The following is a 16463-nucleotide window of genomic DNA, read 5'->3' as shown; positions in this document are numbered from 1 at the left end:
TCAACTTTGGTAGTTTTTTAATGTGTTCAGATGTTTTGTTTAATCATCACTTATAAGTAGTACTCCTGAGATGAAGTTTTAAGTGCTCTTAGAAATATGTTTATAATTATTGATTGAACTTAAATTTATTTCCGAGTTTGGACCATTATGTTTATGCCAAACCGCAATTAAATGCTGATAATAGCATTTATCACACGGGTTTAGAGTTTCACCTTTTAAAGGCACGACTGCCTGTGCCTGGGACCCTATTTTGTATATGACACATGTATGTTTGGAGGTGGAGAACTTGTGATGACTCACTGGCAAGTAATCACCAAAAATATAAACATTCCCTATCTGGGTTGTTCACATGCAAATGTCGCATATTTGAATAATCCTGAGTAACACACAATCTAAACAGCTGTTTGTTGGGGGAATTTGTCTCATTTTGTAATTTTTTTCATTCTATGAAACAAACAGATTAATTTTCAATTAATTTGTGTATCAAGTTACCAAGTTACCATCCTAAGACATTCACAAACAAGTCATTGAGAATGACATAGTCCCCGCTATGATTGGGTTTTAAGGAACTGGAAGTTTATGTTGTCATTTTCTTGATATCACTACTCTGATCACGCAACAACACATGTGAACCTAAATCAAACAGACTTAGATATGTTGCAGGGTCTGCTCGTTGGACATGGAACATGCCTACTCTTCAAGATGACATGATGGAATAAACCATTCAACAATAAAGGATGGGTCGGGTATGGGGGGGGGGGACTGTTCAAGCGTGTCTGAGTTATGGCTTTGGACAAGGAAAATTTGCAAATAAAATGGCTGCCAGGCAGCTATATTGGATCGTATCACAACGAAAATGGATATGCACATGTATGTCATAGAACAATGTCCCAATGCCAACTTTGAATGAGATCTGTTCAAGCATCTCCGAGTTATGGCTTTGGACATGGAAAATTTGCAAATAAAATGGCTGCCAGGCATCCATATTGGATCGTATCACAGCGAAAATGGATATGCACATGTATGTCATAGAACATTGTCCTAATACTAACTTTCAGCCATATTGGATCGTATCACAACGAAAATGGATATGCACATGTATGTCATAGAACACTGTCCTAATACCAACTTTGAATGAGATCTGTTCAAGCATGTCCGAGTTATGGCTTTGGACATGGACAATTTGCAAATAAAATGGCTGCCAGGCAGCCATATTGGATCTTATCACAATGAAAATGGATAGGCACATGTATGTCATAGAACACTGTCCTAATACCAACTTTGAATGAGATCTGTACAAGCATGTCTGAGTTATGGCTTTGGACATGGAAAATTCACAAACAAAATGGCTGCCAGGCAGTCATATTGGATCATGTCACGATGAAAATGGATATGCACATGTATGTCATAGAACACTGTCCTAATGCCAACTTTGAATAAGATCTGTTCAAGCATGTCTGAGTTATGGCTTTGGACATGGAAAATTTGCAAACAAAATGGCTGCTAGGCAGCCATATTGGATCGTATCATGACAACAATGAATATGCACATGTATATCATAGAACACTGTCCTAATGCCAACTTTGAATGAGATCTGTTAAGGCATGTCTGAGTTATGGCTTTAGACAGGGAAAATTTGCAAACAAAATGGCTGCTAGGCGGCCATATTGGATCGTATCATAAAACAAATTGACGTGCATATGTATGCTATAGCATGTTGCCCCTGTACCAAGTTTGAAAAAAATCGGTCCAGGCATCTCCAAGAAACGGCTGCGGACGGACGGACGGACGGACACACGGACGCACGGACGCACGGACAGACGGAACCCAATCCATAAGTCCCCGTTCGGACTTCGTCCGGCGGAGACGAACAATTTGTACATGATACCAATCTGATTAAAATCCGATGTAGATGTCGGCTAATCGTGCATTGCTATCTTACCATCGTTATTTAGCTTGAATTGACCTTCGTAGTACATGTTTACATTTTTTAGCCTGTAGAGGAGGCGATCAGGCTAAAAAATGTAAACATGTACTACGAAGGTCAATTCAAGCTAAATAACGATGATAAGATAGCAATGCACGATTAGCCGACATCTACATCGGATTTTAATCAGATTGTACATGATACATGACCTGTATGTTTCTTGGAGCACAGAAACAATGCTGAAAACAAGACCCAGAAGCTGGTGCTCTGTACAGTAGCTTAAATTCCCGCATTTGCATAGATTAGCCATAATCCTCTTTACATAGGGCAGTTCTGTGTTTAAAGGTGCACTAGCTACTATAACAATATTGCAACTGGACCTTTTTGGAGAAATTATTTCTAAGGCACAAGAACTTTTATACTCGTAATATCATACACCGTAAATATTGTTGAATCACCTATCGGTGTACATAATTGTTTTGTAGCTGTATACACGATAAATCAAAACAAATTGATTTTTGGGTCCGCACCCCAAAATCCGCCCTCAACGGCGATCACGCTATCAACCTGTTTCTGTACTGCTTATACATAATATCGGTAACTGATCAATATCTAATTATTGGCATTTTAACAATTTTCAATAAATATATTGTGGTTGTCTGATCGAAGATAAGTTACAACTAGTACCCTTTTAACAAGAAGACACAATCAAAAACAAACTTTCGCTTAAGATTAAACTTGCCATTTCAACAAAAAAATTTTTAGTCTTCTAGATCTTTTACTACTAACCAAAAATTGGCACCCCCTTTTTGGATAACCAAAAATCGTCTCCCCCCCCCTCCTTTACATCTGTTTTGGTGGTCTCTAGCAGTATACGTCCCTGCCTCTAGTTTCTCCCATTACACAGATTTTTACCTAAATAAACGTTGAGTTCAGTAAATATTCTCTGTTGGTAGAGGGCGCAATTTGATGTCCCAGACAGACTGTGAGGGGATTTCCTGGAAGAACATCTGATTCATCAGAAATCCCCTAACTTTATTTACATGTACCACGTACAGACTTTTTCAGCAAATATACAGTCTTCACACTGTCAATATGCCACTTGTCTCACAAAGGCGATCAAACTTCGAAGTGCAGCAATGCTGTTTTGAGACGACGTAGCGTATGTCGCACGTGACACTGTGCTAGTTCAATACGAAAGATACATACAGACCAGACGCTCGGAAAGAAAACCCGAAATTGATCATCGCACGGCGGTTTGCAGGTACGTTAGTTCCCAAGAGGGGCAACGACTCCAACACATTTGAGTTACGCCATCTTGAAATTGTGCTGAGGTACGTTTGCGATTCATTGATTGGAAACGTCGTTGGTCGTGTCGTTTCCCGATCTATTCCATGCAGTACACATTATCATGATTATGTGAGAAGTCCATCTTGCAATCGAACTCAAATACTGCGTTCCAGTTTAATATTAGGAAGGGTAGGAAACAATAGCCACTGTAATACACAGGTGCATTTCGCCAGTACAATGCCTCTAATCAGGTGCACGTACATTATATCATATATGTACAGTGCACGGCTGAATAACTTAAACATAATATACTTTATAAAGGAACGTAAATGTGTTCCAGGCTGGAGGTTAATAATAGTTATTAATACTGCGACTCAGTTTGAAGTGAAATTTATATTTGGCAATAAGATAAAAGACGTGTACATGTGAACAACTTTTTTGTTACAAATTTCGAAAATTGTGGGATATGTCGCTTTATGTTTAGATGTTTAGGACGATATGATGAAAAGTACTGAAGCGAAAGTGAAAGAAGTCTAATGTTGAGAGCTAAATTAGGATGATGATGTCATCCGGTTGAACATTTATATTGGAAAATTGTACATTAGTATTGGTTGTAATTTCACCATTTTTTTCCTTACACATTCCTAATTATCACAGCATCATTTTTGGTCTGAAATTTGGTAGGTGTGTTAATTCTTAGAATTGGGTAGATGAAGAATTGTTCATGAAATGGTTATCTCATCACTGATATGCAAATTTATAGTCTGAAATTTGGTAGATGTGTTTTTAGAATTGTGTAGATGAGGAATCGTTCTTAACATGATTATTCCATCAGTGATATGCAAATATTTAGTCTGAAATTTGGTAGGTATGTTCTTAGAATTGTGTAGATGAAGAATTGTTAATAACATGATTATCTCATCAGTGATATGCAAATTTTTAGTCTGAAATTTGGTAGATATGTTCTTAGAATTGTGTAGATGAAGAATTGTTCTTAACATGATTATTCCATCAGTGATATGCAAATTTTTAGTCTGAAATTTGGTAGTTATGTTCTTAGAATTGTGTAGATGAAGAATTGTTAATAACATGATTATCTCATCAGTGATATGCAAATTTTTAGTCTGAAATTTGGTAGGTATGTTCTTAGAATTATGTAGATGAAAAATTGTTCATGACTTGGTTATTCTACCAGAGATATGCAAATAAGGGCTAAAAATATGGCTTCTTGGTAAATAAAATCTTTCATTCAGTAATTACATAGCAGATTAAGCTGATTGGTCAGAAATTTGGCGGGGGTGTTTCTATGATGTGTAGATGAAATATTAAATACTAGTATGTCAGGAAGTACATGATAAGCTCATCGATGATATGCAAATAAGTTTTAAAAATATGAATTTTGGTCGAAAACTTATATCTCAAAAAAGCACATGGTGAATGGGCTGAAATTTGGTGGGCATGATCATCTACAAGTACTATTCTGCAAATTGTTCAAAATATAATGACACAACTCAAATTTTATATACTAAGTAGTCACAGGATCGTATAATTCTCCCAAATTCTCTGAATTTGGTTGAACATCCCCATCACTGTTCATAGATAGTTGTAAAGTCCAAATATGAATCGCTTCCTTAATCTCTTTCCTAAACCAGTGCGACTTACGATCCAAAATTCTTACATTGTCTGGGTCGAATGAATGACCTGGGTGGTCCTTGTATAGATGTCTGGAGACCTCCGATGATGTGCAGCTCAACCGACGATGTTTACTTATTCTGGCTTTGAGAGTCCTCTGTTTCACCAATGTATACTTCTCCACAGATTTCATCCTTGCCACTAATTTTGTTGTTTTCTCTCTCCAGATATGAGTACTAATGTCCTGGTTGTATTTTTGTTCTTCTTGATTTAAATTAGAAGGAATTAGTCATCCTGATTATGGAGAACACTGCATGTACACAGTGTGGTGCTGTTGTCACACAAGGTGTGTACTGTACTACATGTGATCCAAAAAGACCAAAACTAGATCCTAGTGAAGACTCATCTACACAACCAATACAAGATGGAGGAGATAAAGGTAAGTCACCATAAATAATGACAATTAGACCATTCATTTACAGAAAAATCCTATAGGATCCTATATGACAATCCTACAGGACGATTTAAAAGGGCAGCCCTATAGGGTTTTTGGACATGAGCCCTATAGGACAACCCTATTGGTATCCAATAGGACAACCATAGGTGTCCAGTAGGACAACCTTATTGATGTCCAATAGGACAGCCCTGTAGGTGTCCAATTGGACAATTTTTATTCAAATTGAATCAACATTTAATTGTATGATAAAGGCATCCATATTACACCTCAGCATTTTTTGTTTATTCTGAGTGACATAAAGGGACCGTGTCATTTGTCAAAGATGAATGGTGACCAAAGCCTTGTGTCAAGAGTATTTCCTAGCTGACTGAAAAAAGAAATATTGAGAATGATGCAAGCTTAATTTTGTAAAAAAAAAAAAATCAAGGAAAATACTTGAAATGCTCCATGTTTTTACTTCTCTTTAAAACACTGTTGAACCAATGACATAGAATGACCAGGATGTACATCCCATATTTTCTGTTCAAACTTATACAACTTGACATACTTGTGATATGTAGTCTTATTTAGCCCTAATTTGACTTGGAAGGTCGTTATGAATGAGATACATGTATATATGTTTGATCTACACATCACAGCCTTTATTCAGCCAATTATCTCTAACAGTAACATGCAATACTTTATTCAAACCTGGCACAAAGTTGATATATTATAGGAGGTACACACCTTGTGAAATGTGTACCTAATGGCCACCATGTTTGGCATTACATGTACTTGTAAAATAGCTTTGAAGCCAAAAGTTCAAGTGTCTACATCCATATTATCAAATATGAGTTTTCTAATGAGGCCTTACCCTCTGACCAATGTTTTCAAGACCAAATAGGCACAATTTGTCATCCTACCATAACTGAAGTAGCTGAATACACAGACTCGATTCAAATGTCTTCACCCATATCATCAGAGGTAAACTTTCTTTGTATGCCTTGACCTTTGACCATGGCCACCATCTTCAAGGTCAAAGAGTAAATTCTTATGAAGTTTTGTATTTAGAGACACTGTTCAAGTGTCTACACCTATACTTATAGAGTTACAGCTGTAAGCTTTCACCTGAACAGTAAAGCTTTGACCTTAACCTTCATCTTTGAGGTCATCTATTAAGTTGCTCAATGACTAGAAGTTTAATACCAAGAGACTCCATATAAAGAGCGTGAACATCGACATTGTTAGTTAGACATTGACTTTTGACCTTGACCTTCATCTTCAAGGTCAAATTTAAGTTGTATGATAAATTTGCCATACAACAGACCAGTGAGAGGGGAAGGGGGGCTATATCTTCTATGGCCTTGTTTAAATGATTTGTTTCAAATGTACTTGCTGTGTAATGATACTTGATAGATTAAATGTTTATATTTCAGAGATAGTAAGCAAGACTGGTACTACTGCAGACAATACTGCTGAATTGTCCAAGAAGCAGTCTGGAAGTGGTAGTAATGATTCACAACCTTCAACAAGTAAGGAATTTCAAAGCAATCTTCATAGTGGAAGGCCAGAGATGAATTCTGAACACCCTCAACAACAGTCTACAGAGTCTGAACAACAACAACAACAACAACAACAACAACAACAACAACAACAACAACAACAACAACAACAACAACAACAACATGGAGGAGAAGCAGAAGCAGTTCAGCAACCAAATTCCTATCAAGATCAAATGGCAGCCATGCTTGGGAGTGTTTCCAAAGAACAGCAACTGCATATCATGGAAATGATGAAAAACTTGATTCAGAGCGGACAGTCTATCCCACAAAAAGATAGTTGTGAAGCACAACATGGTCCTGAGATAGCAGAAGGAGCAGACACACCTCGAATGACACCAACTGCTGAGGAGAGTACAAGCTCATCGTCAGTGGTAGCTGCAGCTTGTCAAATGCAGGAAGATCATGTTAACAGACTGCAACATTCTGCTGGTGTCGGTGATTCTAAGGAATGTGAAAGAGAGCCTGAACAGAAAGAAGATGTCAAACAAGATACTAAACATCACCAAACTACTTCCAAAACAGTGTCAACATCTCAAAGTGAAGTTCCTCCTACATGTTCCCCCAACGTTGATGGTGGTGGTGGTGGAATAAAAGGAATCCAAGGCCCTTCTGAGGTTCAAGGAAAGTGTGCTGTAGCAAGTAGTGAGAACAAAGATGATGAAAGTGGAGAAGCAAATCAGTCAATCAATCAATCAACCAAAGTTGGAACATATCACAAAGAAACCTCTTGTTCAAGTAATCACCAGAAACAAGTCATCGTGAAAGAAGTCTTGGTACAGTCTGGTGACAAGTCATCATGGGAGAAGTGTGAAACAGACAGCAATGTAGCCATGGCAACCACTGATGCCAAGGAGGTTGGCATGATTAAATACCCCCCTAAAGATGACTACCAGTACATAGGTTCTGGTGATGGAGATAAGATATCTGATGAGTTTGGTGATATATCTATAAATGATGAAGAAAGTGATAAAAAGCAAGGAGGAGAAAGCAGTGCATTGCTAAATGAAAAGGATGAAAATGGTACAAATATTGTCACTGATCATCCTCTAAAAGAACTGTGTCATGATAAATCACAAGGAAGTGTAAACAATGAAAAAGAAGAGGACACTACTGAGGGACAGCAAGAAGGAGCAGATATCAATATGGTGGTGAGAAAAATTATATTCTGCTTTGAGCACAGTCTTGAAAAGTGCTATCTTTAAAAAAGAATGTTATTATTATATAAGCGTGACCCTATTTTTTTCCCCAGTTTCTCATTACCCAACCGACCCAAAAATCAGCTCCGACATCAAAATAAAAAAAAAATATTTTGTATTTTCGCCCGTCCTTGACATTTTGCAGAACAGCACCTTTTCTGGTAAGAATAAAAAAGTGCCTTGATTGTTGACGTCATTTTCAATCATGGTAGTGACAACAACACTTGTTCATGAACAGAGCAATTCTTTCATGACAGAAGTTATTTAAGTGGGGGGGGGGGGGGGAGAGGGGTGCTGAGAACATGCCAATTTGTAGAGAAGCTGGAAAAGGGGTTGTTATCAGGAATCCAATAAAAAGAAGATAGAGAGGAGGAAAAGGAGAGGCAGAGAAACATGAAGAAGATATTTTTTACTTTTTTTTTATATTGACCTACCAACCGTAGAAAAAATGTAAAAAAAACATAGGGTCTTCCTTATAGAAAATTAGGTGTAAACATCAAGTGCACTATTTCTTTTGACATAAAGCAAGGAGGCAGTCATATAGTACAACTGAAAAATTTCCTGTTTTATCTCCTAGGATTCAAGTGAGGAAGATCGAGGTGGTCACTTCTATAGGAAGCCCCCACAACCTCCTGGTGAATCACACACAGAGAAGAAGAAGAATCAGAAGTAAGCAAATCTTTTCAAAATGTACTTATAAATGAAATCATAATTTAATGTTATTTTCGGTCAGTTTGTTATTAATGTTAAAATATCATGTTGTGATTGAAGAATGAAGTGGAAGAAATTACAGATTTAGGATAATTTACATGAATTTATTCAATCTAAATGTAACATCGAGGGTATCGAATATATGAAATATTATTAAATACTGCCATTTGAACTTCATTTTGGCCACACTGTGTCTTGATACAAGTGAAATGTCAGAAGTTGGGAGTTCATCATTAAATAAATTGGTTCAAGTTAGACTATTAAAATGCTTTGAAAAAAAAAATTATAGCATTTGGCGATACTACTCCGATAATTTTTCAATTTTTTTTCAAGGTCAAGCTTTCAGTGATGTGGAAATTAATAATGTGGTATTTAGATTTCAAATCTATTTTAAACATATTCACAGATGTTTATGAAGTCACTAAATACTCTACCCAATGCATGTATTATCAAATACTCCAGTGTTCATACCAGTGGTTCCTGATGTTGCTTCCCATAAAATATCTCATGATTTCAAGTTGATTTTGTATGTTTGTTGTGGGCCACATTGCCTCATGGGAGTCAGCAGAAATGATTATTCATGATTGAACAATGAATATTCATGAGATGTTTTACACTGCAATGAATATTCATGAGAGATGTTTTAAACTGCAGTGAATAATGTTTTATATTAAAGGGAATAAGCACTTACGAGTCATGAATATTGAAACAAAGAGATGATATCAGGTAAAAAAAAATCACAGAAAGAATTACACGAGTGAAAATATTAATAAAATTGTCATTCTTTTTCAAAACAGACAACAGAGGAACACTACATCACAAAATAAGACAGATACCAATATCCCTTTGGCACTACGTGATGATTCACCCAAGAAGATGAAAGTTATTTTTCATGTCCTTATGTCAGAAGACTTTAAATTTGACCCATCAAAAGACAAAGCTATCATAAGGGCTGGTTTGCCAGCTTTGGGAGGCTTTAGTTGTTCCAATGGATGTGTAGTAATGAAACCAGTGAACAAAAGGTAAATGTTGTCGTGTATAAACATGTATTTCTGAAACTTATCCAAATGTTTATTAAAGGGGGGTGCCACTCCAGGAAATACAGGTAAACTATATTAAAGGGTTCTGGAGAGTCATTTCATGATTTTACATCACCTACCATACAATTACTTGCAATTGCAGAGAACCATGATATTGTATGTTTGCTGTGGCGCCCACATTGCCTCATGGGAGTCAGCAGAAATAATTATTCATGGTGAACAATGAATATTTATGAGAGATGTTGCACACTAAATGGAATAAGCACTTAGGAGTCATGAATATTCATTATGCGACCATGAATTTTATTTCTGATGGCTCCCATGTGTCAATTGCCCACAGCAAAGATACCCTATAAAGGCATAAGATCAACTTGATATTTCTCTGAAATTGCAAGTAATTGTAGATGATGTAAAATCATGAAATGACTCTCCAGAACCCATATTTTATGAAAATGTGTCTATTTCCCGGAGTGGTGTTCCCCTGAAGCATGATTGTAACACTACAAACTTGCAATAATGCAGGCAATGTGTTACTAGGGTCAATTTACCTTAGTCCAGAGACTTGCAGTTAACTGGCTTGACAATGTCATTCAACAATGTCTCAGTGTCAAGCTAGCTATGTGATTGCCAGATAGCCAAGTCTCTGGACTAATTGGCCTAGTGTCTTCATAACCTGTAACCATGATTCTAACTGCTGATGAATATATGAAACAGTTGGTATGATTATTTTCCAAACTTAACTGATAGGGAAATGTGCTGAGTTTTTCAATAATGTCAAGTTATAGTTTTAAAAAAAATATGTAAATTTTTGTTTGTGTTAGTAAAACCTGAACAAGCAAGTGTTCTACTCATCCCTCTTGGCAAGGGTATGATGCAGTATGGTGCCTCAGTTGAATGTGTGGTTCTTTTCCTCACATACAAATAACATCAAACCAGTAATTTAATACATTCTTGTACCACAACCAAGGGTTCTTATTACTTATAAGTAACGTTTCACCTGTTCAGGTCGACAGGCTTTGTCAAACTGTCTGTTGGCTGCTTTACTGCATAACGTTAATCGTAAGTAATAAAAAACCTTGGTCGTGGTACAAGAACGCATTATGTTTTACTGACCTGACTTTTTTTAAGAACATCAAACCAAATCATCAACTTACATCATTTTGAAGTGAGGTTCTTAATATGTGTGATTGCCGTTGTTTGTATACTGAATGTCTTGCAAGCTTTGGTGTTCTTTGTGCTCCTGTAACCATAAGCTACGTATAAATTGTCACAAGTGATTAAAGGTATGTAGTTGACGACGAACCTTTCGGATTATGTACTGGATTTTTCGGTCAAAAATTTTTTTTATGGCAGATGTTATATCTACGTGCTGTACAGTTGTATTTGAAACATTGATTACTCATTTCAGGGAGATAGCAGGAAAGTTCATTGAAATGGAAGGAACATTGGAAGTATTGCCTTATCACCTGAAGTCTAAAGCAATAGAGTATAAGTATGCAGTGATACGAGGAGACAGCTGCATCTGGGAATATACTGATAAAGAGAAAGATCGTATTGTAAACAGGAAAATGTGGATTCCCAATGAATATTGTGTGGCAGGAGGTAGGTCTGTGCTTATGGCGTGTATTTTAAGCTTCAAAATTTTGTAGAACATTTTAAATGTAAGCTGAGAGGAGTATATCTTAAGTTACTAAATACATTGGCTTACCATACACAAATATGCATAAATAATAAGCGATCCAAATGTACTTAAAAAAAAATATTTGAACATGGAATATTATGATCATTTTAACTGTAATTTTAGCTATACCATGTATGTGAAATTGACAATGGAAAGACTTGAAGGAGTAAATGAAGTTTTCAATAATTTAAAATTTGTGTAAAGAGGGTTTTTCGCCACCCTGGTGGTGGATGAAGACTAATTCTAAGATGCCAATTTCAAATGTAAGCTGAGAGGAATATACAATAAATTGACCATATGGATAAGGATTGGGTATTTATCTTTGATTTTTAGTTTACAAAACAATGTTATCATGTCTTCCAACTTGAAAAATCAATATGAAACAACGTATGCCAAACCTTTGTTTGTTACTCAATAAACTGTAAAATCATAACAAATGTCTGAAGTGTTAGTTATATGTACAATAACAAAACATTTTTACACATTTTGTAACTTTTTGCAATGTATGGACTTACAAATACAGACTTTGTCTATGTAGTTTCCAGTTGATTTTTCAAGTTGGAAGACCTGATAAAATTGTTTTATAAATTAAAAATCCAAAATAAATACCAAATCCTCACCGATATGGCCACTTTAAAGTTACTAAATACATAAAATTTAAGATAAGGGAAATATAAAGTCTTATTTAGTGACATGATACTTGTGTAGAGTGTGGTAATTAATGTCTATTATTTCTTTGATGGTTTATTTAATAGGTGAATGGCATAGATATGATGATATCATGTATTGTGGTCATGATTCAAGTGGGTTCTTTGGCTTTGTGAGGGATATGTGGGACAAATTGAAAAATAGCGGAGTGTTGCAAAGGAACAAGGTCATGGCCACAAAACATTTCTTCCCTGATTGGGAAGGATTCTGTGTGACTGAGGGAAGAAGTGGAAAAGCCATTGATGCCATAACTCAAGTAATACAGGTTTCAAATGCTGTCGAAGGAAATATGAATATCAATCATATTAAATTTCATGAGGTTAGTCATAACTATTAAATGCAAAAATTTAAAAAAAAATGTTTGTTTCTGATAACATGACTTTAATAAATATTTAGGGTTCTGTAGGTTGAAATTTGACAAACACAATGTGCAGACTGTACCGTATAAATTCAACTTACACTCAGTATCTCCAACTGCTGTATGACAAATTAACTATAGATATTAACAATTATTTTTACATAATTTCATCAAACTATAGGTGTAATGAAGAAGATGTCTTTTAACCCAATATGTCTATTCTGTGCAGACAAAGCTGCAGGTGTAGTTTCTGTAGTTAGTGTGCAAGTATGTAGAACACAAAAAAACTTGAGTATACAACACCTAATACAGAGCAATCAGAGAAGTTTGATGCTATTATTCAACTTTTGTCTTTTACAGGTGTTGTTGGAGTATTTGCAGAAAAAGATAAAATCATACGATGGCATTGAGAAGAAAACCTCCGAAAATGCCAATGCAGGTGTCTTAAGGCTTTCTTCATCACTAGCCATTACCTATCTCATATGGAGATATGATTTGTATAAGGACCTTAGTTCTCGCGAAGTTAGTCTCCTGTTTCAAGCACTCATTATCCAACCTGATATGGACAAGAAAAAGTGTGTTGATTACGAAGGGGTAGCACACCATTTCCCAGCCAAGGCTAGAAGGTATCTACACTCTTCATGTCCAATATGCAAAATAACTTGATGAATGTTTTACCTCTTGCCCAACATAATGATAATATAATGTTATACTTTCAACACAATTGCTACAAGTCTGTAGATATTTTGGAGACTTTGCTGTTATTCCCCAATATTTTTCTTCATTCAGCCAGGGGAAAATACGAGTGACCAAAGTGGCCTTTGTCACTATGAGTCTCTAGATGAGTAGTGACAACCTTTAGGTCACGAGTATTTTCCAGCTGAATGAAGAAAAATGTTGGAGAGTAACATAATTATACCAGCACTAGTATTGAATATCAAAGAAAAAATCGGGGAAAATAAGGCCAATTTTGGACATTTTGACTGACTCATATTTTGAACACATAGACGTGTGTTGTTGTGACGTAGAACAACCACAGTATATATTCAATATTTTTGGCTTTATATGCATGGTATAATTAGCTGTTAGTATACAGGGCTTCCCAGGGAGTTGAAGTATAAAGGGTTGTTGAGTTGCTATAGTATAGGTTAATTACAGGGGTAATAATTGTTTGAGCACAGTGTGGGAAAGCACTGTATAACACAATTATTACTAATTATTACATGTGTGCCTTTGGCTGCATCTATAGAGTTTAGTTTACATTCAGGTGATTTCATTAGTGATAACAAATCCAGTTAGGTTAATATTGACAAGTTATACACAGTGTATATTGTGCTATATATGTCTTTGCTGTTATGCCAAATTTACATTTTCGTCATGTACTTGTGTTAGTACAAATGCTGAAGATACCCCTATTCAGTCTTAATTGTCACCACACCAACCAAACTACAAAAATACCTGTTGCACATACTCATGTACATGTTAAGGCCTAAGATGATGTTGTACCACAGGGAGCAGCGAGCATGTAACTGATTGATCGATCGATCGATCAATCGGTTGTTTTATTGATTGATTGATTTATTATTTGGTTGAATGATTGACTGATTGAATGATCAATTTTTGTGGTGCAATATAACTTATTTTGTGTGTGATACTGATCAATTCACTCATTGAGTTTTAAAACTATTTCTTTTTCTTTCCCTGGTTACTTTGCTCTCAGCTATATCTCAGACCACTAGCAGTCTGAGGCTGTATGTAATTCTCTCTTTGCTTTATTGACTAAATAAAGACGCCTTGTCCATTCTTCTAATCTTATCTTAATTGAAACATCCCTTATCTTATAATTGGCAAGAGATCACTTACATTAACAGTTTGCTTTATCTCTCATCTGCTGGGAGATTATCACACTGGACAAACACTTGATCATGCATAAACTAGTAAGGAAGATTCTCTTCGATCAATCAATCAGTTACATGCTTGCTGCTCCCTGTGGTTGTACATGTAGCAAGTCAAAGGATACTAGTAATGTTTGGAGTATTGTGTATTGTCACATGTAACAACACAAAACACCGATTTAGTGTGATGTACCCATATTTGTTTGTTTTTTTGACAGGGAACTTGTCACTGCACTAGAGTACTTGTGTAATAAGTGTATGGATGATAACATTATTTTCAATCCCAAGTGGTTGTATTGTATACCAGTGTTGCATTTCCTGAAAGAAGAATCCAAACCATTCCAGGTTCCTGATTACAGTCGGAAACATCCACAGGAGTTGTGGTGGGGTGTAGAATCCCTCAAGATTGATGCTTTCAAGACACGTGTAGCAATGAAAGAGTATGTTAATAACGTTGTACACAACCTTTACAAGTTTAAAGTGACACAAGTTGAGATTATAAGCTCTTTTACTGAAGAGAAAATACTTAATATACATAATAACCTCAAGTAAACTATTTTAAAATGATTTTAATGTTGATGCATGCTTTCTATAACATTACAATTGTATTCTGGCGTTATTTAAACAGTTGATTGCATAGAAGGGATTTCTTGTGAGTATTTTGATATGTATGATAAATTACGTCATCAGATTGTTAAATTATAGATTATATTTCGATACAGTTATAATTACCAGTGGTGGCTAAATGTGCTCTAGTGAATATATTATAAATTATGCAGCGTATTAAAACTATGCCCAAACTGTATGAACTCAGCTTGTGCCCCTTTAAAATTAAATATGTTTTTTTTTTTAGTAAGATGAATTTAATTATAGTTGGTAAGTTTTGCAGTAATTTCAATGCAACTGCATGTGCTTGACAACTTCAGATTTTTCCAGAGATGTTCATTATCACAGCTATCAATGGTTTATTACTAGTTAGTCAAATTATATAGTTGTGCTTGTTTATTACCAGCAATTTGTCAATATAATAGAACATTTCAGTAGCGAAATGAACATGATAAATTTTGTCATGTATGTCTGTATGTATGATTATCAAGTTCTGTGTGTGTGTGTGTATGTATGTGTGTATGTATGTATGTATGTATGTATGTATGTATGTGTGTGTATGTGTGTGTGTGTGTGTGTGTGTGTGTGTGTGTGTGTGTGTGTGTGTGTGTGTGTGTGTGCATGTGCATGCATGCGTGATGTATTTGTGCATGTTTGTATGTATAAAGGACATCATTGGCAGATTGAGTCTTGTTATACTTTGATTTTATACCATAGGCGCTACCTTCCACCATCTTTGTTGGATCAGCTTGCTCCACTATTTCAAGTCGATTTTCTTCTACCAAGGACATATGCATTTCTGTTAAACATGGATGATCTCTCTACTGTTGCACAAAGTGGACACATTCCTCTGCCTGTTTTGATATTGTCATTGGAGAGTTATATCAAAAATAAAACTTACATTTCCAGCCCATCGGATAAAAAGGTAAGAGATTTAAAATAGTCTGAAGATGCCTTCAAAATTGAAACTATTCAATCCATGCAAACATCAGGCATTGAAGTAAATTACCATATTAAGTACATTGTTGATGTATTTTCATTTGGATCTAAGGTCAAGACTTAGGTAATATGAGATCCCAGAAACTGAATTAATTATTTTATTTTAACCCATAGTGTTTTATTTTCACTCCTACAGAGCATTTTAAATGTTATGAGGAGCATTGTTGGACAGCTAAATGAGGGAAAAAAGCAGAGTAGTAGAGCAACACAGAGGTAAGAAAAGATCATTTGTCCTTGATGTACTATATAATTTTTACAGCCTGATATGGGTTTTGCTGACTGAGGTTGTACAGCAGAAGGGCCTGATTGCAACTTTAGGATGGCCTGTAAACCGAACTACCGCATGAGGTCCACGAAACCCACATCCGGGCCATAGAGATTTTATCATGCAAACATCATTTAAATCACATATCCACGTAAAG

At 35.8% G+C, this 16463-nt stretch overlaps 1 protein-coding gene across 1 annotated transcript in view; it reads left to right on the top strand.

Annotated features, from left to right (window-relative positions):
- Nucleotides 1-5149: 5149 nt before the first annotated feature.
- The window catches only part of LOC144435440 (E3 ubiquitin-protein ligase rnf213-alpha-like), a 32735-nt gene continuing 21421 nt past the window's right edge, over nucleotides 5150-16463 (top strand). The window contains exons 1-11 of the mRNA XM_078124036.1: nucleotides 5150-5288; nucleotides 6722-6817; nucleotides 7016-7995; nucleotides 8621-8712; nucleotides 9552-9776; nucleotides 11203-11396; nucleotides 12231-12502; nucleotides 12902-13167; nucleotides 14655-14876; nucleotides 15760-15967; nucleotides 16178-16254. Of these exons, the coding sequence (XP_077980162.1) occupies nucleotides 5150-5288; nucleotides 6722-6817; nucleotides 7016-7995; nucleotides 8621-8712; nucleotides 9552-9776; nucleotides 11203-11396; nucleotides 12231-12502; nucleotides 12902-13167; nucleotides 14655-14876; nucleotides 15760-15967; nucleotides 16178-16254 (2771 nt within the window). The remainder of the gene's footprint in view (nucleotides 5289-6721; nucleotides 6818-7015; nucleotides 7996-8620; nucleotides 8713-9551; nucleotides 9777-11202; nucleotides 11397-12230; nucleotides 12503-12901; nucleotides 13168-14654; nucleotides 14877-15759; nucleotides 15968-16177; nucleotides 16255-16463) is intronic.

Source organism: Glandiceps talaboti, chromosome 5 (assembly GCF_964340395.1).
Source record: "Glandiceps talaboti chromosome 5, keGlaTala1.1, whole genome shotgun sequence".
NCBI classification, from domain to species: domain Eukaryota; kingdom Metazoa; phylum Hemichordata; class Enteropneusta; family Spengelidae; genus Glandiceps; species Glandiceps talaboti.
The sequence above is the reverse complement of the archived record's forward strand: the minus strand, read 5'-3'. Positions and strand labels throughout refer to the sequence as shown.